We start from the raw sequence: 24,627 nt of genomic DNA, 5'->3' as shown, positions 1-24,627 counted from the left end.
AACAGGACTTTACTATTCGAAGGTCAGGGCGAATCTGCCCAATAAATCCTTACACAGCACTTATATACCGGTGTGGTCACCACCGGTATTACAGTATACAGTAGCCAAGATAAAGTAGTGCAACCCTTAAAATAGTTCTCTTAAAGGTGGAACGTTACATACACTACAATCCTCCCTTTTTAGGTTAACAATATATACATATTCCCATTAATATAACATCTTAACATATATACAACTTTATGTGAAACAGTTCACAGATTCAGTCTCTCTGGAGGCTTCCGGACTCTGTCCGGATAACGCCTCGGTGGTGTAGTCGTTTTCGGTGGTGTAGTAGGTTCTTCTGGCAAGGTCGATTCGGCTTGAAGGACCGTTTCAGGTTCATCGGATTCCAGTATTACCGGATCGGAGGTAGATGCTCTGGGTATCTCTGCTTCAACATTAGACGTATAGAGTTGTGGAGTAGGTTGGGCCTTTGTGGATGATTCTATGATCTGGTCAACATGGCGCCTTATTATGCTTTCACCAATGTCCACGGTATACATCAACGGTCCTAGCCTTTTTCCAATAGTTCCCGGCTGCCATTTCTCGGTACGGTAGTCCCGGGCCAAAACTTGTTGACCTATCTGAAAGGATCTAGTTGGCCTTTCATTCATGCCTTGAAATTGCCGGTTCTCTACGTCCCTTCTGACGGTTGGCTTAATCAAATCCAGCCGGCATCTTATTCTTCTATTGAAAAACATCATGGTGGGAGTTTGGTTTGTGACCGCATGTGTTGCATTCCTGTACGCCAACAAGAAGTTATCTACCTTATGTTGTAGATTTATGTCTTCATTACCCATGGCCTTTATGGCCTTCTTGAAGGTCTGGACAAACCTTTCAGCTAATCCATTGGTGGCGGGATGGTATGGGGCGGACGTATAGTGCTTGACCCCATTGCTTTTTAAGAACTTCCTGAATTCTTCGGACACAAATTGCGGTCCATTATCAGAACAGATCTGTTCCGGCAGCCCATTCCTGGCAAATATGGTCCTTAATACTGTGATGGTTTTTTCCGTGGTGGTGGAGGACATTTTTATTACCTCCAGCCACTTGGAGTGTGCATCCACCGCGATTAAAAACATTGAGTCCATAAATGGACCAGCAAAGTCGATATGTACCCTTTGCCATGGAGATGAGGGCCACTCCCATGGATGCAGAGGAGCTTGTGGTGGCGCGTTTTGGACCTTCTGGCATCCTAGACAGCTCTTGGTTATTTCTTCGATGTCTCCATCAATACCTGGCCACCACACAAACGCTCTGGCTAGGTTCTTCATTTTCACTCCACCCAGATGCCCCTTGTGAAGCTCCTTTAGTACTTTCTGCTGGAGTTTGGGTGGAATCACCACTCTAGATCCACACATCAAGGTTCCTCGGCACACTGACAGCTGTTCTCTTCTGTGCGAAAATGCTGGCAGCATTGGTTCGCCATGTACTGGCCATCCCTCCACCGTTAAATCGTAGACTCGTGAGAGAGTCGGGTCATTTCTTGTTTCCTTTTCGACCATGGAATTTGTTACTGGTAGACATTCCATTATGGTTGAGTGGAACATCTCCACTGGGTCCACTGTAGTCGCCGCTTCTTCCACTGGCAACGGTAGGCGCGATAACCCATCAGCATTTCCATGCTGTTTGGACCTTTTGTATTCGATGTCATATTGGTGTGCCCCTAGTAGAACGGACCACCTCTGTAGCCTTTGTGCTGTCATAGTGGAAACGGCCTTGTTAGGGTTGAATATGGACACCAACGGCTGGTGGTCTGTCAGCAATGTAAACTTCTTGCCCTGCAGGTAATGATTGAATTTCTTTACTCCCCACACAAGGCTGAGAGCCTCCCTATCTATCTGAGCATAATTTTGCTCAGCGGAGGTCAATGATCGGGACGCAAATGCGACTGGCCTTTCCGAGCCATTTGGTAACTTGTGTGAGAGTACAGCTCCAATACCATAAGGGGAAGCATCACAAGCTAGATGAAGAGGTAGCGTTGGGTTGAAGTGAGCCAACACTTCCTCAGAGGTAATCAACGCCTTGCTTCTGCGAAAGGCCTTCTTACAGTCCTCGCTCCACTTCCATGGTACTTCTTTCTGCAACAGAGCATTCAGCGGATGCAGCACCGTGGATAGATTTGGCAGAAACTTATGGTAATAATTAATCAACCCCAGAAACGACCTCAACTGTGATACATTTTCCGGAGCGGGGGCCTTCACGACCGCTTCAATCTTGTCAGGTGACTTGTGCAGCCCCTCTTGGTCAATGACATGACCGCAGTACGAGATCTGTTTCTGGAAGAACTCACATTTCTGGCGATTAACTCGAAGGCCATATTCCTTCAACCTGGTGAGCACCAGTTTCAAATTTGTGAGGTGTTCCTCCTCGTCTTCTCCTGTAATCAGGATATCGTCCAAGTAACACTGAGTGCTTGGAATACCCTGTAAGACCTGCTCCATGGCCCTCTGCCAAATTGCTGGAGCCGAAGCTACTCCAAAAACCAGTCTATTATATCGATACAAGCCTCTGTGCGTGTTGATTGTGAGATACTGGCGTGACTCTTCCTCAACCTCCATCTGTAAATATGCTTGTGCCAGGTCTATCTTGGTGAAGTGTTTCCCGCCAGACAATGAAGCAAAGATATCCTCAATCCGCGGAAGCGGGTATTGTACCGTGTGAAGCACTGGATTAACTGTGATCTTGAAGTCTCCGCAGATGCGGACCTTCCCCGGTCCCCCTGGCTTGTTACTTGATGAAGACTTCATGACGGGAACAATGGGCGTGGCCCACTCACTCCAGTCCACCTTCGACAGTACCCCTGCACGTTCAAGCTCTTCCAGTTCTGCCTCCACAGCAGGTCGTATCGCGTAAGGTACCGATCTGGCTTTGAAAAATTTTGGGCTTGCATGTTCTGCAATCTTGATTTTTGCCTTAATTCCTCTCAGTGTTCCCAGTCCCTGCTGGAATACCTCTTTAGCCTCGTCCAATATTCTGGACAACCGTTCAGGTTTGACATCTTTCTTTCCGAAATCTACCGTCATTGTGTTTAGTGAGTGCCAGTCTATCTTTATTTTCCTGATCCACTCCCGTCCCAGAAGTGGTGGACCTCCCTCGGGTAGTACATATAAGTCCATTCCTTGGTGATCTTTGCCCTTGTGTCTCACCTTGACTATTATCTTTCCGATGGGGTATACTTTATGCCCCGTGTATGTCTGCAATACTATCTCCGTATCCCGTAGGGGAATATGTTTGAATAACTTTTTGTAATCTTGTTTATTCATGACCGTCAACGCCGATCCGGTGTCCACTTCCATCTTCACTTGGACTTTTGCAATCTGCAGTGTGACCCAGATAGTTTGTCGGTCAGCTTCTTTACTCACATTGTGAATCCTCAGACTACCCAGTTCCTTGCTGTTGGGGTCTGAATCCGAATTCAGTTCATCTGGACTCTTCACAGTCACGTTATGTACCTTTCTGTACTTCTTCTGCGGTGACTTATTGTTGCTGGTCTTCTTTCCTGACCGGCATACATTAGCTATGTGACCAAGTTTGCCACATTTTCTACATTCCTGGTTTTTAAACCAGCATTGGTTCTGGTCGTGTGTTGTCTTCCCACAACGGTAACATTTCGTTGTACCCGAAGTCATTTGATCCACACTGAGTACCGCTGTCTTCAGCTGCATTTCCGCCGTGCCTCTCGCTGCGGCTTCGTGCGATGCTGCAATAAGGACAGCCTTATCAAGTGTAAGATCGTTCTCTTCGAGCAGTCGCTTTTGTGTTCCTTCCTTCGACATCCCGCACACGAACTTGTCTCTCAGTGCCTCTGTCAGATTTACCCCAAACTGACAGTATTTTGCTAGCCTACGCAGTTCAACCAGGTACTCCGCGTTGCTTTCCTCCTTTAGTTGCGTTCTCCCGTAAAATTTAGCTCGTTCCGCTAACATCAGCGGTGTGGGGTTCACATGATCCTTCAGGACAGCAACAATATTAGCGAAAGACTGATCCGCCGGTTTAGCTGGTGATAGAAGATGCTTCAATAACCCGTATGTCTTCGCACCCATTGAGTTTAGTAAGGTTAGAGCTTTATCATAATTTGCTATCTTATTGACCTTACAATATATCTCGATGCGTTCTACATACGTGGTCCAATCTTCCACATCAGAATCGAATTCGTTGATGTTGCCACGCTTAGGCATCTTCACATTCTTCCTGAGAAACAACAACGAAATTTTTCTTTAACTTTTTTTTTCCAAAAATGGCGGTTTCCCGCGCTTGTCTTCTTCCCCGCCCACTTTCAAAATGGCGGTTTCCCGCTCCTGTCTTCTTCTCCGCCTACTGTCGGGAGGGGTAAGCTTTTCCCTCGGGTGACGACCGCTGGCTTTCGGGGTTCGCAGCCTGCGCGTCGGCTTCAGTGCGTTCTTTGTTCCCTTTTCTCGGCAGGGCAACCGGCGCTGGGGACAACCCGTTGACGGCGAACAGTTCCAGCCGCTGGCTGAATCTCCTCGGTCTCCCTCGCTCGGCTCTGTCTCTCCCGCTCGCTCGGGCTCTGTCTCTCCCTCAGCGGCTTCCAATCGCACCTCCCAGCCCTCTCGCAGTCCGGCCCTTTCCTCCCCCGGCTGCGGCTGAGTTCTCCGCGGTTTCTTATTTTTATTTCTTCCCGCGCCTTACGATCCCGGTCGCAGTGCCTTGCGGCCTCGGTAGCTGCCCGGCCTTTCGCCAGTCGCGGTCGAGCTGTCTCACGACGCTGTTGCATCTCCCAGCCCGCTTGTAGCCCGGTCTCTCACACCGGCTGCGTTCCCGCTGGTAGCCCGGTCTCTCACACCGGCTGCATTCCCGCTTGCACCGCGGCTTCCGTGCCCCACGCTGCCCCAGTCTCAGCGCCTCTGGGCCCGACTTCTGTCCGGCTCCTTTCCCCCTCGACTGTGGTCGAGTTCACCGCCCTTCCTCCGTTCTTTTTTTTAATTTTCCCCCTACTCACAGTCAACGTGGCCGACTTGCTTCTCGTGGCTGATCGGCTCACTCACCACCGTGGCAGAAGGGACGATCACTGCCTGTTGCTGATGGAAGGCTTCATGTCTGAATTCTTCCTTCTTCCTTGCTCTGCAGACTCGAGTCTTCTCTCAGCAGAATGACGAGGGCGGGTGCCTCCTCTCGACGCTCGTTAACTGCTTCGGATGTATCGCTGCCGCAGGGTAAGATCGAACTCATCGCCACTGTAAAGTCTGTGGGTTATATGGTGAATTAATACACAGACTACAAGAGTAACTTTAACAGGACTTTACTATTCGAAGGTCAGGGCGAATCTGCCCAATAAATCCTTACACAGCACTTATATACCGGTGTGGTCACCACCGGTATTACAGTATACAGTAGCCAAGATAAAGTAGTGCAACCCTTAAAATAGTTCTCTTAAAGGTGGAACATTACATACACTACACTCACCACTTTAAGAATTGCGAAAAAGGCTTTGCCGCCTTTCGACACAGCTTTCCGTCGTCACGTGGGTTTGGAAGCTTCTGGCGCAGCTTGTTTTCCTCTTGGTTCTCCTGCGATGAGCGCGCGCCGATGTGATGTTGAAGAACTGGAGTACCGGGCCCCGAAATGACTCTTTATACAGTCATAATGGTCCTTCTGAGAACTGGAGTACCTGGGCCCTGAGTGTCTTCTTCTCCGGCCTGGGTCGTCGATGATCTCCCGACAAAAGTACCCGGGCCTCCCTCGTCGTCTTCCCGTCGTGGCCGGGCCTTGCCTGGCCGAGCTGGCTTCCAAGCCGAAATCTTCTCATCGTCCTCTCGTCGTGGCCGGGCCTTGCCTGGCCGAACACTGAACACGGTCCAAACCGAAGTGCTGCTTGGTTCCGATGGAGTCTGTCCCGAAGCGTACCGATGGAGTACTCTCTGATGGACTTTACTTAATCCACAGTTATACCCTTTTGGAACATTCTTATCTCCCGCCAAATCATAGTCCTGTCTTTGTAATAATTTTGGCGGGCAGAACTCTCTGCAGGGGTGTTTTGTCTTCATAACGGGAGTCGGTGATAGCTTAACTGGCCTTCCTGGGCCGATAATGTCTTTGCTTTGTTACCGTAACTTGGTTTGTATATTGATCGGTCTGGAGATTGCCCTGGATGGCTGTTAAACGGCTTCTCTTTGTACAGTAAATGGGTTAAAGCGTTCGTTCAATTGTCCGCCCATTCCTTGATGGGTCGCATCCTGCCACCCAAATCTGTCCTGTACTTGTAATCTAATCAATATGTATACTCAGTTCCATGAGTTTCGGCTTCCCGAAACTGGTTTTCGCGGGCTTTTAATGCCCTCAATCCACAAGCCTGTCTGGCTTGCAGTAACAGAAATTCAGATGGTCCCAGAAGCTGGTCACGAGGTCTGGTGGCCATTTTGTGTGCCCTTTTATCAAAGGTTTCTCTGTATAAGCTTCTTTTGGTCAATAAAGCTGTTTTATTAACCCTATTTTCCTACGTGATTATTTAATGAAAATTTCGCGAATCTTACACCCCTGTCCACTACTTTAGTCACCTCCTCAAAAAATTCAATCAGGTTTGTCAGGCATGACCTACCTTTCACGAATCCATGCTGGCTCTCTCTGATCAACTGAAAATTTTCAAGGTGTTCAGTCACCCTATCCTTAATTATAGACTCTAGCAATTTCCTGACAACAGATGTTAGGCTAGCTGGTCTATAATTCCCTGGTTTCCCTCTCTTGCCATTTTTAAAAAGAGGAGTGACAGGCGCAGTTTTCCAATCTAAAGGGACAGTTCCTGAGTCTAGAGAACTTTGGAAGATTATAGTTAGGGCATCTGCAATGTGCTCACTGACTTCCTTTAAAACACTGGGATGGAAACCATCTGGCCATTTGTCATTCTTTAGTGCCATTATTTTCTTCATTATTTTTATTTTACATACATTAATTTTATTGAGTCCCTGTCCCCAATTCGGTATTAGTTTCTTTGGAATGTCCGGCATGCTACCTTCTTCTTCTACTGTAAATACTGACACAAAGTAATTATTCGACATGTCCGCCATTCCCCATTGTCATTGACAATATGACCACTTTCAGTTTTTAAGGAACCAACACTGTGCCTGACCACCCTCTTTTTCCTAATGTAACTGTAAAAATTCTTCATACTGATTTTGATATCTCTTGTAAGTTTCTTTTATATAGCGCCTTTCACGACCTCAGGACGTCCAAAATGCTTTACAGCCAATGAAGTACTTTTTGAAGTGTAGTCACTGTTGTAATGTAGGAAACGCAGCAGCCAATTTGCGCACAGCAAGCTCCCACAAACAGCAATGTGATAATGACCAGAGAATCTGTTTTTTAAGTGATGTTGATTGAGCGATAAATATTGGCCAGGATACAGGAGAGAATTCCTCTGCTCTTCTTCGAAATAGTGCCATGGGATCTTTTACGCCCACCTGAGAGAGCAGACGGGGCCTCGATTTAACGTCTCATCCGAAAGGACGGCACCTCCGACAGTGCAGCACTCCCTCAGTACTGCACTGGAGCGTCAGCCTAGATTTTTGTGCTCAAGTCTCTGGAGTGGGCCTTGAACCCACAACCTTCTGATTCAGAGGCGAGAGCGCTACCCGCTGATCCACGACTGACTAAGTAAAATGGTTGAAAATCCCAAAATGTGACACATGTGCATTAAAGCTACTGGTTTTCCACTATTGTTCTACAAGACACTTTTCAATATACAGTTGCAAACTTAGCTAATTAAAAAATGACTGTGACGCATTAGGGGGCAATTTTAACCTGACACGCCCATCGGGAAGCTGACGGGATCGGGTGCAACGCTGGTTTGACACCCTGCCTGATTCTACTCTCCATTGGAGTCAATGGCCATTCCGTCTCTCGAGCCTGTTCCGGAATATAATCACATTTCTGCAGCAGAGTTTGAGATCAGCACTCCATGGTTCCACTTCACCCTAAACTCTGGCTCTGTGATCGGTGGGAGCACCGGAACAGAGGTGATGAAACAAGCCTGCAAACTCTGTATTACTGAAATGTGCCCAGGCTGCAGGGACATCTCCATTATGGATGATGCTGGCTTTATCCATTTTAAGATGATGGGACTGTCGTATGAGAAGCGATTGAGTAAACTAGGCCTGTATTCTCTTGAATTCAGAAGAATGAGAGGGGGATCTCATTGAAGCATACAAAATTATTACAGGGCTTGATAGGGTGGATGCTGGGAGAATGTTTCCCTTAGCTGGGGAGTCGAGAACCAGGGGCCACAGCCTCACGATAAAGGGTAGGCCATTCAGGACTGAGATGAGAAGAAATTTCTTCACTCGGAGGGTGGTGAATCTTTGGAATTCTCTACCCCAGAGGGCTGTGGAGGCTCAGTCATTGGGTATATTCAAAACAGAAGTCGACAGGTTTCTGACTAGTAAGGGCATCAAGGGATATAGCGATAGGGCCGGTGAATCTCATTGAATGGCAGAGCAGGCTCGAAGGGCTGAATGGCCTACTCCTGCTCCTATTTCTTATGTTCTTATGTTCTGAAGCAAGTTGGCTTCTAACTCTACGTCAGAACAACCTGACTGCAAGGGTAGCTTTGTGAACTGCAACTTTAAGCACTGGACTACTCACACCTTAATATTCTTAATAACCATCCACATTATAACTTTAAAAATACAAGTGAGTTAACATAGAAACTTTCCCTTTAATTAAAAAAAAATGCCAATCAGTAGTTAAGATCCTGTTTATCTTTCTCGACAGACTTCAGTGGAATGGCATTGGAGACAAAGGAGCTAAAGAAATAGCAGCCGTTATAGCACAGAACTGTACCCTCACTTATATTGGGTTTGTATGATACTATCACCTTTAACTAGTGTTTGCAATGCTAGTGTTAACAGTGGCTGCAGAATCGCTGCAACCTCCTGTTGGAAGCGCTTTTTTCTACAGCTTGGGGCTCCTGAAAGAAAGAAACATAGGTCACCTTGACGATCAAGCACTCTATTGATTATTGATTTGACTGTTTGGATACATTCAATTCTTAAAATTAACCATCTGGTCGAACGTGCTCTCGAGTTCTTGCACGGTAATGGGTTCATGACCAACAGAGTGAACCTGAGCTTGTTTAAGTTGCTTTTAGTCTACTGGCTGTGTAAACATTATTAGCTCAAATGGTTTTGTTTGGCTCAATATCCTGCAACAAATCAAATTCCTACATTTATTGCATGTCGCTCGATTTGCTACCCAAGTCTAAACACCACATTCTGAGTGGACCTGACTGATAACAAATCAACTGCGCTATTTATTATTGATTGGTCCTTTGACCCAATTGTGCCATAGTGCCAGTCTTCTATTCTCAGTATTTAGGGAGGAGGAAAACAAAAAATGTTTCATGGTGACCAATGGTGGGGCTTGGTGACCAATGATGGGAGCGGTGGCCAATGATGGTGAGCGGTGGTCAATGATTGGCGCGATGGTCAATGATTGGAGCGATGGCCAATGGTGGGAGCGATGACCAATGATGGGGCTTGGTGACCAATGATGGGAGCGATGGCCAATGATGGGAGTGATGGTCAATGATTGGCGCGATGGTCAATGATTGGCGCGACGGCCAATGGTGGGAGCGATGGCCAATGATGGGAGTGATGACCAATGATGGGGCTTGGTGACCAATGATGGGAGCGACGGCCAATGATGGGAGTGATGACCAATGATGGGGCTTGGTGACCAATGATGGGAGCGATGGCCAATGATGGGGCTTGGTGACCAATGATGGGAGCGACGGCCAATGATGGTGTGCGGTGGCCAATGATGGGAGCGATGACCAATGATTGGAGCGACGGCCAATGGGAGCGATGACCAATGATGGGAGTGATGGCCAATGGTGGGAGCGATGGCCAATGGTGGGAGCGATGGCCAATGGTGGGAGCGATGGCCAATGATTGGAGCGATGGTCAATGATGGGAGCGATGACCAATGGTGGGAGCGATGGCCAATGGTGGGAGCGATGGCCAATGGTGGGAGCGATGGCCAATGGTAGGAGCGATGGCCAATGATTGGAGCGATGGTCAATGATGGGAGCGATGACCAATGGTGGGAGCGATGGCCAATGGTGGGAGCGATGGCCAATGGTGGGAGCGATGGCCAATGGTAGGAGCGATGGCCAATGATTGGAGCGATGGCCAATGGTGGGAGCGATGACCAATGATGGGAGCGATGACCAATGATGGGAGCGATGGCCAATGGTGGGAGCGATGGCCAATGGTGGGAGCGATGGCCAATGGTGGGAGCGATGACCAATGGTGGGAGCGATGGCCAATGGTGGGAGCGATGGCCAATGGTGGGAGCGATGACCAATGGTGGGAGCGATGACCAATGATGGGAGCGATGGCCAATGGTGGGAGCGATGGCCAATGGTGGGAGCGATGGCCAATGGTGGGAGCGATGGCCAATGATTGGAGCGATGGTCAATGATGGGAGCGATGACCAATGGTGGGAGCGATGGCCAATGGTGGGAGCGATGGCCAATGGTAGGAGCGATGGCCAATGATTGGAGCGATGGTCAATGATGGGAGTGATGACCAATGGTGGGAGCGATGGCCAATGGTGGGAGCGATGGCCAATGGTGGGAGCGATGGCCAATGGTAGGAGCGATGGCCAATGATTGGAGCGATGGCCAATGGTGGGAGCGATGACCAATGATGGGAGCGATGACCAATGATGGGAGCGATGGCCAATGATGGGAGCGATGGCCGATGGTGGGAGCGATGGCCAATGATGGGAGCGATGGCCAATGATTGGAGCGATGGCCAATGATGGGAGCGATGGCCAATGGTGGGAGCGATGGCCAATGATGGGAGCGATGACCAATGATGGGAGCGACGGCCAATGATTGGAGCGACGGCCAATGGGAGCGATGACCAATGATGGGAGCGATGACCAATGGTGGGAGCGATGGCCAATGATTGGAGCGACGGCCAATGGGAGCGATGACCAATGATGGGAGCGATGACCAATGGTGGGAGCGATGGCCAATGGTGGGAGCGATGGCCAATGGTGGGAGCGATGACCAATGGTGGGAGCGATGGCCAATGATTGGAGCGATGGCCAATGGTGGGAGCGATGACCAATGATTGGAGCGATGGCCAATGGTGGGAGCGATGGCCAATGGTGGGAGCGATGGCCAATGGTGGGAACGATGACCAATGATTGGAGCGATGGCCAATGATTGGAGCGATGGCCAATGGTGGGAGCGATGGCCAATGATTGGAGCGATGGCCAATGGTGGGAGCGATGGCCAATGGTGGGAGCGATGGCCAATGGTGGGAGCGATGGCCAATGGTGGGAGCGATGGCCAATGGTGGGAGCGATGGCCAATGGTGGGAGCGATGACCAATGATTGGAGCGATGGCCAATGATTGGAGCGACGGCCAATGGTGGGAGCAATGGCCAATGATGGGAGCGATGGCCAATGGTTGGAGCGATGGCCAATGGTGGGAGCGATGGCCAATGATTGGAGCGACGACCAATGGTGGGAGCGATGACCAATGATGGGAGCGATGGTCAATGGTGGGAGCGACGGCCAATGGTGGGAGCAATGGCCAATGGTGGGAGCGATGGCCAATGGTGGGAGCGATGGCCAATGATTGGAGCGATGGCCAATGGTGGGAGCGATGGCCAATGGTGGGAGCGATGACCAATGATGAGAGTGATGGCCAATGGTGGGAGCGATGGCCAATGGTGGGAGCGATGGCCAATGGTGGGAGCGATGACCAATGATTGGAGCGATGGCCAATGGCGGGAGCGATGGCCAATGGTGGGAGCAATGGCCAATGATGGGAGCGATGGCCAATGATGGGAGCGATGACCAATGATTGGAGCGACGGCCAATGGTGGGAGCGATGGCCAATGGTGGGAGCGACGACCAATGGTGGGAGCGATGGCCAATGATGGGAGCGATGGCCAATGGTGGGAGCAATGGCCAATGATGGGAGCGATGGCCAATGATGGGAGCGATGGCCAACGGTGGGAGCGATGGCCAATGATGGGAGCGATGGCCAATGGTGGGAGCGACGACCAATGATTGGAGCGATGACCAATGATTGGAGCGACGGCCTATGGTGGGAGCGATGGCCAATGGTGGGAGCGACGACCAATGGTGGGAGCGATGGCCAATGGTGGGAGCGATGGCCAATGATGGGAGCGATGGCCAATGGTGGGAGCGATGGCCAATGGTGGGAGCGATGGCCAATGATGGGAGCGATGGCCAATGGTGGGAGCGATGGCCAATGGTGGGAGCGATGGCCAATGGTGGGAGCGATGGCCAATGATGGGAGCGATGGCCAATGGTGGGAGCGATGGCCAATGGTGGGAGCGATGGCCAATGGTGGGAGCGATGGCCAATGGGGGGAGCGATGGTCAATGATGGGAGCGATGGCCAATGGTGGGAGCGATGGCCAATGGTGGGAGCGATGGCCAATGGTGGGAGCGATGGCCAATGGTGGGAGCGATGGCCAATGGTGGGAGCGATGGCCAATGGTGGGAGCGATGGTCAATGATGAGAGCGATGGCCAATGGTGGGAGCGATGGCCAATGGTGGGAGCGACGGCCAATGGTGGGAGCGATGGCCAATGGTGGGAGCGATGGCCAATGGTGGGAGCGAAGGCCAATGATGGGAGCGATGGCCAATGATGGGAGCGATGGCCAATGATGGGAGCGATGGCCAATGGTGGGAGCGATGACCAATGGTGGGAGCGATGGTCAATGGTGGGAGCGATGGCCAATGATGGGAGCGATGGCCAATGATTGGAGCGATGGTCAATGATGGGAGCGATGGTCAATGGTGGGAGCGATGGCCAATGGTGGGAGCGATGACCAATGATGGGAGCGATGGTCAATGGTGGGAGCGACGGCCAATGGTGGGAGCGATGGCCAATGATGGGAGCGATGGCCAATGGTGGGAGCGATGACCAATGGTGGGAGCGATGGCCAATGATGGGAGCGATGACCAATGGTGGGAGCGATGACCAATGGTGGGAGCGATGGCCAATGGTGGGAGCGATGACCAATGGTGGGAGCGATGGCCAATGATGGGAGCGATGGCCAATGATTGGAGCGATGGCCAATGGTGGGAGCGATGGCCAATGGTGGGAGCGATGGCCAATGATGGGAGCGATGGCCAATGATGGGGCGTGGTGACCTATGATGGGCGTGTTGGCAACAGTGCTATCAAGCTGCACTTATTCACCAATAACCTGCTCACTGATGCCCGGTTTGGGTTCCACCAAGACCACTTGGCTCCAGACCTCATTACAGCCTTGGTCCAAACATGGACAAAGGAGCTGAATTCCAGAAGTGAGGTGAGACTGCCTGCCCTTGACATCAAGGCAGCATTTGACCGAGTGTGGCATCAAGGAGCCCTAGTAAAACTGAAGTCAATAGGAATCAGGGGGATAACTCTTCACTGGCTGGAGTCATACCTAGCACAAAGGAGGATGGTTGTAGTTGTTGGAGGTCAATCATCATAGCCTCAGGGCAGTGTCCTAGGCCCAACCATCTTTAGCAGCTTCATCAATGATCTTCCCTCCATCATAAGGCCAGAAGTGGAGATGTTTGCTGATGATTGCACACTGTTCAGTGCCATTCACAACTCCTCAGATAATAAAGCCGTCCATGCCCGCGTGCAGCAAGATCTGACCCACATTCAGGCTTGGGCTGATAAGTGGCAAATAACATTCGCGCCACGCAAGTGCCAGGCAATGACTACCTCCAACAAGCGAGAGTCTAACCACCGCATTTGATATTCAATGGCATTACCATCACCGAATCCCCCACCATCAACATCCTGGGGGTAACCATTGACCAGAAACATAACTGGACCAGCCACATAAATACTGTGGCAACAAGAGCAGGTCAGAGGCTAGGTATTCTGCGGCGAGTGTCTCACCTCCTGATTCCCCAAAGCCTTTCCACCATGTACAAGGCACAAGTCAGGAGTGTGATGGAATACTCTCCACTTGCCTGGATGCGTGCAGCTTCAACAACACTCAAGAATCTCGACACCATCCAGGACAAAGCAGCCCGCTTGATTGGCACCCCATCCACCACCTTAAACATTCACTCCCACCACCACCGGCGCACTGTGGCTGCAGTGTGTACCATCTATAAGATGTATGCCGCAACTCGCCAAGGCTTCTTCAGCAACACCTCCCAAACCCACGACCTTTTCCACCTAGAAGGACAAGGGCAGCAGGTGCATGGGAACACCACCACCTCCAAGTTCCCCTCCAAGTCACACACCATCCTGACTTAGAAGTATATCGCCGATCCCTCATCGTCGCTGGGTCAAAATCCTGGAACTCCCTCCCTAACAGCACTGAGGGAGTAACTTCACCACACGGACTGCAGCGGTTCAAGAAGGCAGCTCACCACCACCTTCTGAAGGGCAATGAGGAATGGGCAAATAATGCCAGCCTGGCCAGCGATGCCCACCTCCCTTGAACAAATTTAAAAAAAACTAATGCTTACATAGACAGCACCTCCCAGCCTTGCTACCTTCAAGTTCCCCTCCAAGTCACACACCATCCTGACTTGGACATATACTGCTGTTCCTTCATTGTTGTTAGGTAGGGAATTCTAACACCAGAGTAGGCACATCATCACCGTGAGGACTGTAGTGGTTGAAGGCAGTGACCCATAAGAACATAAGAACATAAGAAATAGGAGCAGGAGTAGGCCAGTCGGCCCCTCGAGCCTGCTCCGCCATTCAATAAGATCATGGCTGATCTGATCCTAACCGCCAATCCACTATCACAGAACCATCTCCTGAATCTAACAGAATTAGACACACGAAATAGGAGCAGGATCAGGCTACACGGCCCCTGGGCCTGCTCCGCTACCCACAGGGCCATGACCGATCCGAACCTAGACTCATGTCCAAATTCCTGCCCGCTCCCCGTAACCCTTAATTCCCTGAGATGAGGAGGAACTACTTCACTCAGAGGGTGGTAGGTCCATGGAATATGCTGCCCCAAAAAGCTGTAGAAGCTACATCATTACATAAATTTAAAACAGAAATAGACAGTTTCCTAGAAGTAAAGGGAATTATGTTCTTCCATACTTGGGGTAATCAACAAACTGTCAGCAAAGTGCTTGATGGCGAGAGGATGCCACCAGCCTATGTGAAGAACCCTAGGGGTGACTCCACGATCTGGATAGAACGGAATGGCGGAAAACCATGGGCCGACACTTCATGCCCACAATTTTCCGAGAGGTGCTCCCTGCGAGTGCCGCTCCTCGCTGGGAACGTCGGGTTATGAAATCGCCCTACATGCCTGAACAAACTGCTGCTCCTGGCAATAACAGCAATGAGCAGTGAGCACTGTTTAAATGAGATCTACCCTGTCAGCTCACTCCAGAGTTCAAGGTTCTTTGATTTTTTTCTCCTTGAGGTCATTCACAGCTGCCCTTTGTTTCCGTCGCTATTACTGGATAAGACCATAAGCACGGTATTCCTTCATCCACGAATTTAGCAGAGGCGTTAACCCCGCACTGATCACGCGCAGCCTCACATAATCTGAAGTAATTCAATGATCCCTGGCTCGCAAGTTCTTCTTTGTCATTAACAGGTTGGCAGAGAATGTGATTGAAGATGAAGGCGCCTTTTATTTGTCCAAAGCATTAATGTCCAATACAGTTCTTAGACAACTCAAGTAAGTGATTGATAAACCTTCCCTGCAGACATAGTCTGTGTACAGGTTTCCTACTCTTGATGCTGTATTTATGGATGTTCTTCAGTGTGAAAAACCCCAGTGGGTGGCGAGCTTTGGGAACCATAGGTCCAAAGTCCCCTGTTCCTCCCAAGCCTGCTACACTTACTACATCATGCCTCAAATTATTCATATACTATATTCCAAATATACTATAGCCCTCATTTCCCCACGCCCCCTCCCCCCAAATTTCCTGGTCTCTGGCTGATTGGGTTCTGTTAGAAGTGCTTCTATGTCGAGCACAACCTATCAAGACAAATCATTGGTGTTGTTCAAAATACAATTAGATGTCATGATGGTATGTTGGTATGTTGGCCTTCAGCAAATGGTATGTTGGCCTTCATAGCAAGAGGATTCGAGTACAGGAGCAAGGATGTCTTGCTGCAGTTGTACAGGGCCTTGGTGAGACCACACCTTGAGTATTATGTGCAGTTTTGGTCGCCTTATCTGAGGAAGGATGTTCTTGCCATGGAGGGAGTGCAGCGAAGATTCACCAGACTGATACCTGGGATGGCAGGAATGATGTATGAAGAGAGATTGGGTCGATTGGGCTTATATTTGCTAGAGTTTAGAAGAATGAGAGGGGATCTCATTGAAACTTATAAAATTCTAACAGGACTAGACAGACTAGATGCAGGAAGGATGTTCCTGATGGCGGGGGAGTCCAGAACCAGGGGTCACAGTCTAAGGATAAGGGGTAAGCCATTTAGGACTGAGATGAGGAGGAATTTCTTCACCCAGAGAGTGGTGAACCTGTGGAATTCTCTACCACAGAAGACAGTTGAGGACAATTCATTAAATATATTCAAGAAGGAGTTAGATATATTTCTTAAGGCTAAAGGGATCAAGGGATATGGGGAGAAAGCAGGGACAGGGTACTGAATTTGGATGATCAGCCATGATCTCATTAAATGGCGGAACAGGCTCGAGGGGCCGAATGGCCGACTACTGCTCCTATCTTCTATGGGAAAGTTAATATAGTAGAGCGATGAGCTTCAATGGCACAAAGTCTTGTCCAGTCCAGTCCCTAATATTACGCCCTCTCAGGAAGGCCGGTAAAAATCACAGAGTGAACCACCCCAAACTGCTCTCACATGCCCCCTGGTGGCTGGCCACCGAATGGCATCAACAGAGGCCTGTTGGGAGTGGAGCACAAGCTAAAAGAAGATAAGGAAAATAGAAAAACATACATACGCAGATCATGGAAATCTTCAATTAGATAATTTTGCTCTAAGTAATGACATCCTGCTACTGACTACAATAATGAAATGTGAATGATATCTTTCTTTGTTAGTTTGTACAACAACCACTTTGGACCCCTGGGAGTAGAAGAAATGGAGAAAGTGAAGAGAACGAAGCAAGAAATGATCGTCGTGACGTGAAGCTTATCTCACTTAACTGTGTTTGCAGCATTTGCCAATGATGACATTAAGACAATTTAGGAATAGGTGGGTAAGGTAGTGTAGTGGTTATATTACTGGATTGGTAATCCAGAGGCCTGGACTAATAATCCAGTGAGTTCAGAATCCTACCATGGCAGGTTCAGAACTTAATTTTTTAAATCTGGAAATAAAAAGCTGGTATCAATAAAAGATTGTCGTAAAAACCCAACAGGTTCACTCATGTGCTTTAGGGAAGGTAACCTGCCCTCCTTACCCGGACTGGCCTATATACGACTCCAGTCCCACACCAACATGGTTGACTCTTAACTGCCCTCTGCCATGGCCTTGCAAGCCACTCACTTGTATCAAACCCAGAAGGCGGCCCATCACCATCTTCTCAAGGGCAACCAGGGATGGGGAAATAAATACCAGCCTTGCCAATGACGCTCACAATCCCGAGAATGAAAAAAATATATGAAAAGAGATACAAGGACATCTCAACAGAGCTGTCCTGTATCCAGAATCAATCACAGGGTTATCTCAAAGTTCTACATATACACAATGCTCACCGAACCAGGGGGTTCTCTTTCAACCTGGAGAGATTCAATGTCTTCAGTTTTTATTTTTGAAAACATTTCCTGACGAATTTCTCAGGGCTTTCAGGATAACAAAAAAAGTCAAATGCTGAGTGGGAAAAAAAATGAATTTAACACAGTTCAAAAGGTTTACTGCATGAGACTCATTCCCAGTGTGTTCCTTGTATGTGCGAGTGCGTAAAAGATAAAATCTTTACACTGGGGTCTAGAATTAACTGCTCTCGATATTAAGAGGTGACCATTTATCGCCTTCATAAGACATTCCTCTGACTGCTATCTTAATGGAGATGTGAACCTGGTTAAAAAGAACACAGGTGGTGCCTGTGCTGAAATAGTGGACAGAATAACGTTTATATGGACATTGGGTGCCCGTTCCTAACATGACAGATTGTGTGGAGGACGCAAAGAATCTCCAAAGGGATATAGATAGGCTAAGTGAGTGGGCAAAAATCTGGCAGATGGAGTATAATGTAGGAAAAATAAAAAAGCAAAATATTATTTAAATGGGGAGAGATTGCAAAATGCTGAGGTACAGAGGGATCTGGGGGTCCTTGTACATGAATCACAGAAAGTTAGCATGCAGGTACAGCAAGTAATTAGGAAGGCAAATGGAGTGTTGGCCTTTATTGCAAAGGGAATGGAGTATAAAAGTAGGGAAGTCCTGTTACAATTGTACAGGGTGTTGGTGAGACCACACCTGGAGTACTGCGTACAGTTTTGGTCTCCTTATTTAAGGAAGGATATACTTGCATCGGAGGCAGTTCAGAGAAGGTTCACGAGGTTGATTACATAAGAACATAAGAACATAAGAAATAGGAGCAGGAGTAGGCCAATCGGCCCCTCGAGCCTGCTCCACCATTCAATAAGATCATGGCTGATCTGATCCTAACCTCAAATCTTCTACACCTCTCCATCCACCCGAACCCAAGTGATCTCCCGGGAGAGGCGAAAAACCAGCTAAAAAACCCAATGGCCAATTTGGGAGGAAAAATCTGGGAAATTCCTCTCCGACCCATCTAGGCGATCGAAACTCGTCCAGGAGATCACTCTGTCCCTATATTTTCTACAGTACTTACCTCCTGTAAAGGCGATCTCCACCCAGCCAGGAACAGGAATAAAACCATCCCCTGAAATCTAACACAGAATTAGAACACAAGAAGTAGGAGCAGAACCACGCTACACGGCTCCTGGGCCCACTCCACTACCTACAGGGCCATGACCATTCCGAACCTAGACTCATGTCCAATTTCCTGCCCGCTCCCCGTAACCCTTAATTCCCTTTACTTCTAGGAAACTATCTATTTCTGTTTTAAATTTATTTAATGATGTAGCTTCCACAGCTTTCTGGGGCAGCAAATTCCACAAACCTACCACCCTCTGAGTGAAGAAGTTTCTCCTCATCTCAGTTTTGAAAGAGCAGCCCCTTATTCTAAGATTATGCCCCCTAGTTCTAGTTTCACCCATCATTGGGAACATCCTCACCGCATCCACCCGATCAAGCCCCTTCACAATCTTATATGTTTCAATAAGATCGCCTCTCATTCTTCTGAACTCCAATGAGTAGAGTCCCAATCTACTCAACCTCTCCTCATATGACCACCCCCTCATCCCCGGGATTAACCGAGTGAACCTTCTTTGTACTGACTCGAGAGCAAGTATGTCTTTTCTTAAGTATGGACACCAAAACTGTATGCAGTATTCCAGGTGCGGTCTCACCAATACCTTGTACAACTGCAGCAATACCTCCCTGTTTTTGTAATCTATCCCCCTAGCAATAAAAGCCAACATTCCATTGGCCTTCTTGATCACTTGCTGCACCTGCATACTAACTTTTTGAGTTTCGTGCACCAGGACCCCCAGATCCCTTTGTACTACAGTACTTTCCAGTTTCTTGCCATTAAGATAATAACTTGCTCTATGATTTTTCCTGCCAAAGTGCATAACCTCACACTTTCCAGTATTGTATTCCATCTGCCAAATCTCTGCCCACTTACTTAGCCTGTCTATGTCCCTTTGCAGGTTTTTTATGTCCTCCTCACTCACTACTTTCCGTCCCATCTTTGTATCATCTGCAAACTTTGATATGCTACACTCGGTCCCCTCCTCCAAATCGTTAATATAGATTGTAAAGAGTTGGGGACCCAGCACTGACCCCTGCGGAACACCACTAGTTACTGATTGCCAGTCTGAGAACGAACCATTTATCCCAACTCTCTGCTTTCTGTTAGAGAGCCAATCCTCCACCCACGCCAGAATATTACCCCCAATCCCGTGACTTTTTATCTTGAGCAATAATCTTTTGTGTGGCACCTTGTCAAATGCCTTTTGGAAGTCTAAATACACTACGTCCACTGGATCCCCTTTGTCCACCCTGTATGTTACTTCCTCAAAGAACTCAAGCAAATTTGTCAAACATGACTTCCCCTTCATGAAACCATGCTGAGTTTGTCCAATTAAATTATGTTTATCCAAATGTCCCGTTACTGTCTCCTTAATAATGGACTCTAACATTTTACCAACCACAGATGTTAGGCTAACAGGTCTATAGTTTCCAGCCTTCTGCCTACTACCCTTTTTAAATAAGGGTGTTACATTAGCAGTTTTCCAATCTGCCGGGACCTTTGCTGAGTCCAGGGAGTTTTGGAAAATTATTACCAATGCATCCACAATCCCTAACGCCACTTCCTTCAAGACCCTAGGATGTAAGCCATCAGGTCCAGGGGATTTATCTGCCTTGAGTCCCATTATTTTACCAAGTACCACTTCCTTAGTGATTTTAATCGTTTTTGGCTCCTCCCCTCCTCGAGCCACCTGTTTGTCCAGTGTTGGGATATTCTTAGTGTCCTCTACTGTAAAGACTGATACAAAATATTTGTTCAGCGTTTTTGCCATCTCCATGTTTCCCACGATTAATTTCCCGGTCTCATCCTCTAAGGGCCCAACATTTACTTTAGCCACCCTTTTTCTTTTTATATAACTATAGAAACTTTTGCTATCTGTTTTTATATTTTTTGCTCATTTACTTTCATAATCTATCTTCCCTTTCTTAATCAATCTTTTAGTTATTTTTTGCTGTCCTTTAAAGACTTCCCAATCTTCTATCCTCCCACTAGATTTGGCTACCTTATATGCCCTTGTTTTTAGTTGGATACTTTCCTTAATTACTTTACTTAGCCACGGATGGCTATCTTTTCTTTTACACCCTTTTTTCCTCAGTGGAATATATTTTTTTTGGAAGTTGTAAAATAACTCCTTAAATGTACACCACTGATCATGTACCGTCTTACCCTTTAATCTATTTTCCCAGTCCACTCTAATCAATTCCGCTCTCATACCTTCATAGTCTTCATAGCTCAGCACGCTTGTTTGAGATCCAACCTTCTCCCCCTCTAATTGAATATGGAATTCAACCGTGTTATGGTCACTCATTCCAAGGGGATCCTTTACTAGGACATTTTTAATTAATCCTGTCTCATTACACAGGACCAAATCTAAAGTTGCTTGCCCCCTGGTTGGTTCAGTTACATACTGCTCAAGAAACCCATCCCTAATACACTCAATAAACTCATCCTCAAGGCTGCTCTGCCCAATTTGATTTGTCCAGTTAATATGATAATTAAAATCCCCCATGATTATAGCTGTTCCCTTATTACAAGCCGGAGATGAAGGGGTTATCTTATGAAGAAAGGTTGAGCAGATTGGGCCTATACTCATTGGAGTTTAGAAGAATGGGAGGGGATCTTATTGAAACATATAAGATTCTGAAGGTGCTCGACAGGGTAGATGCAGAGAGGTTGTTTCCCCTCATGGGGGAATCCAGAACTAGGGGGCATAGTTTCAGAATAAGGGGAAACCCTTTTAAATCGGAAATGAGGAGGAATTTCTTCTCTCAGAGGGTTGTGAATCTTTGGAATTCTCTTCCCCAGAGAGCTGTGGAGGCTGGGTCATTGAATATATTTAAGGTGGAGACAGACAGATTTTTGAAAGGTAAGGGAGTCGAGGGTTATGGGGAGCGAGCAGGGAGGTGGAGTTGAGGCCAAGATCAGATCAGCCATGATCTTATTGAATGGCGGAGCAGGCTCGAGGGGCCAAATGACCGACTCCTGCTCCTACGTCTTATGTTTCCTGGATTTAGGACTCCACAACTTTGGAAGGCAAGGGAAGGAAGAGAAATTGCAGATTATTGGGAAGCCAGAAACAGCATTTACAGTTCAAATCCGGGTAAAACAAATAGAAAATCTGGGTTGTTATTGGGGGATAATGGGACACCAAGAAAGGACAAAAATCAGTAACAAACAAATGGTAAGATTTACAATTCCTAATCTGAGGGTAGAGAAATAACTTTTTATCGATCCTCTGCCACCTACCAGCTCAGTGGCTACATGCATTCAGCGTACCAGGGTAACTTGGCTTGCAGTTTTCCCTCTCCCTGTCCTACCTACTTCCTTCCTCAAACAATGAGGATGGACAATTGCAGATGTTGCAAAAAGATCGCGTGGTAGATTAGAAAGAATCCAGGAACACGGGTACCACTGCTTTAAGTGCAATCACTTACACTGTCGCAAATTTCAAAGCACGAGACACTAGAGAGCACAATTTTTTTTTAAAAATACCGTTCATGGGCACTCTCTGCTGCTTTGCTATCGCATCTGATTTGAAAAAAGATCAATCGAGACTCGGAACAAATAGCTTTGTAAAAGGGAACCAACAGGCAAACCCCACTTAACCAGTATCTGCGCACCAAGGGTTCAGGAGCTGGTTACGTTCATGGAGCCAGCTACAAACTGCCTGATTATGTACATTTGACAGCTCTCCAGAGGTAAGGAAATTCACTGTGTATTAGATTACTGAAACAATAAAATACAACACAGCCAATACGTTCTTCATCTTCACCTTGAGGCAGTTTCCTCCTTTATTCCTTAATTCAGTTTGAATCAGTGGACTCAATATCGAGTTCAACAATTTCAGATCATAACCTCGGCCCCTATTACATTTTTACTTATATATTTTTTTCCACTCCTCTGTTTTGGGATTTCCCTCCCCCCCCCCTTTCCTTATTTTTCTCTCTCCCACATGGCAGCTGTCTCTCATCCTGCCAGTACACTTCACACCTAATCTGAGCCGTCTTTTGTCTCCACTGTCCTATTACCATCTCGTCTGGTTTTGAATACCTCTTAATGCCTCTTTACTTCTTTTGTTCTATCGCAGCCCTGCCTTCGATCTATTTCATTTCCTTTCCAGTTTTGAAAAAGGGTTTCGACCCGAAACGTCGACTCTAATTTCTCTGCACGGATGTTGCCTGGCCTGCTGAGTTTTTCCAGCATTTTCTGTTGTTATTTCACAACATAGATATGGATTTGGCTCATCCTATCTCCACCAACCAGTCCTCCCGTCAGTGTTCCAGCTATTTCTTAAAACCATTCCAGGGGTTTTTGCCTCCATTACCCTACCTCACAGAACGAGCTTAACGGTAGTATTCCCGCTTCTCGAGTCGGAAGGTGCAGGGTTTGAACCCCGCTTCAGATAGTCCCAGCGAGTGGAGATGGAGCTCCAGCTCTGACTCCTGGCTTAACATCCAGCGGGGTACTTGTGCCGACGTGGGTGTCCCCCCCCCCTCATCGTATAGGCTGGGGGGAGCCTATAAAACCCACCCGCCATATGGGCTCTCTTACCGGCTGGTATAAAGATGGTTACGGCCATGGAAGGAGTGTTCGTGTCACGGCGTGTCAGACTGTTAATCAGCCTGCGAATCCATCCCACTACATCACAGTATTCTCCAAGAGCACGAAGATACCAAAACAATAAAAATCCTTCCTCATAAGAGGATCGCTCTTTGTTTGACAAACTTCATGCCATCAGCTCTACTTTTGAATCTTGCTTGTTTGAACTTGTGCCCCTTGTCCTTCTGATGTGGTTTAATTTTAAGGAGTTGTTTTGCATTTAACTTTTCTGTACCATTTACTATCTTGCGTATCTCTATAAGGTCATTTCTATTCTAATGCTGAAAGACACAAGGGCTATCAGTTGTTCCTCCTAACTTAGTCCTTTAATGCTACGGATCAGTTTTGTGGAGGAAGCGAAACTCACATCTTTAAGCTTTATCGGGTTCAGTAGGAACTACACCTGGGCAACTGGGCAGTGTCCTAGGCCCAACCATCTTCAGCTGCTTCATCAATGACCTTCCCTCCAACATAAGGTCAGAAATGGGGATGTTCGCTGATGACTGCACAATGTTCAGTGCCATTCACAACTCCTCAGATAATGAAGCAGTCCATGCCTGCATGCAACAAGACCTGGACGAGGCTCAAGCTTGGGCTGATAAGTGGCAGGTAACATTCGCGCCACAGAAGTGCCAGGCAATGACTATCTCCAACAAGCGAGAGTCTAACCACCGCCCCTTGACATTCAACGGCATTACCATCACTGAATCCTCCACCATCAATATCCTGGGGGTCACCATTGACCAGAAACTTAACTGGACCAGCCACATAAATACTGTGGCAACAAGAGCAGGTCAGAGGCTGGGTATTCTGCGGCGAGTGTCTCACCTCCTGACTCCCCAAAGCCTTTCCACCATCTACAAGGCACAAGTCAGGAGTGTGATGGAATACTCTCCACTTGCCTGGATGAGTGCAGCTCCAACAACACTCAAGAAGCGCAACACCATCCAGGACAAAGCAGCCCACTTGATTGGCACCTCATCCACCACCTTAAACATTCACTCCCACTGGCGTACCGTGGCTGCAGTGTGTACCATCTACAAGATGCACTGCAGCAACTCGCCAAGGCTTCTTCGGCAGCACCTCCAAAACCCGCGACCTCTTCCACCTAGAAGGACAAGGGCAGCAGGCGCATGGAACACCACCACCTCCAAGTTCC

The 24,627-nt window shown here is 48.0% G+C and overlaps 1 protein-coding gene across 1 annotated transcript in view; it reads left to right on the top strand.

Moving 5' to 3' along the window:
- LOC147102437 (nucleotide-binding oligomerization domain-containing protein 2-like) overlaps positions 1-23,351 on the top strand; it is a 43,946-nt gene extending 20,595 nt beyond the window's left edge. Inside the window, exons 4-6 of the mRNA XM_085964877.1 lie at positions 8,767-8,850; positions 15,630-15,713; positions 17,065-23,351. Of these exons, the coding sequence (XP_085821003.1) occupies positions 8,767-8,850; positions 15,630-15,713; positions 17,065-17,152 (256 nt within the window). The 3' untranslated portion in view covers positions 17,153-23,351. The remainder of the gene's footprint in view (positions 1-8,766; positions 8,851-15,629; positions 15,714-17,064) is intronic.
- Positions 23,352-24,627: the final 1,276 nt, after the last annotated feature.

The sequence above is a fragment of the Somniosus microcephalus genome, chromosome 22 (genome assembly GCF_052327205.1).
Source record: "Somniosus microcephalus isolate GS21.2 chromosome 22, FLI_Smic_1.0, whole genome shotgun sequence".
In the NCBI taxonomy this organism is placed as follows: Eukaryota; Metazoa; Chordata; class Chondrichthyes; order Squaliformes; family Somniosidae; genus Somniosus; species Somniosus microcephalus.
Note: the sequence above shows the minus strand (reverse complement) of the source record. Positions and strands in the feature narration are given on the sequence as shown.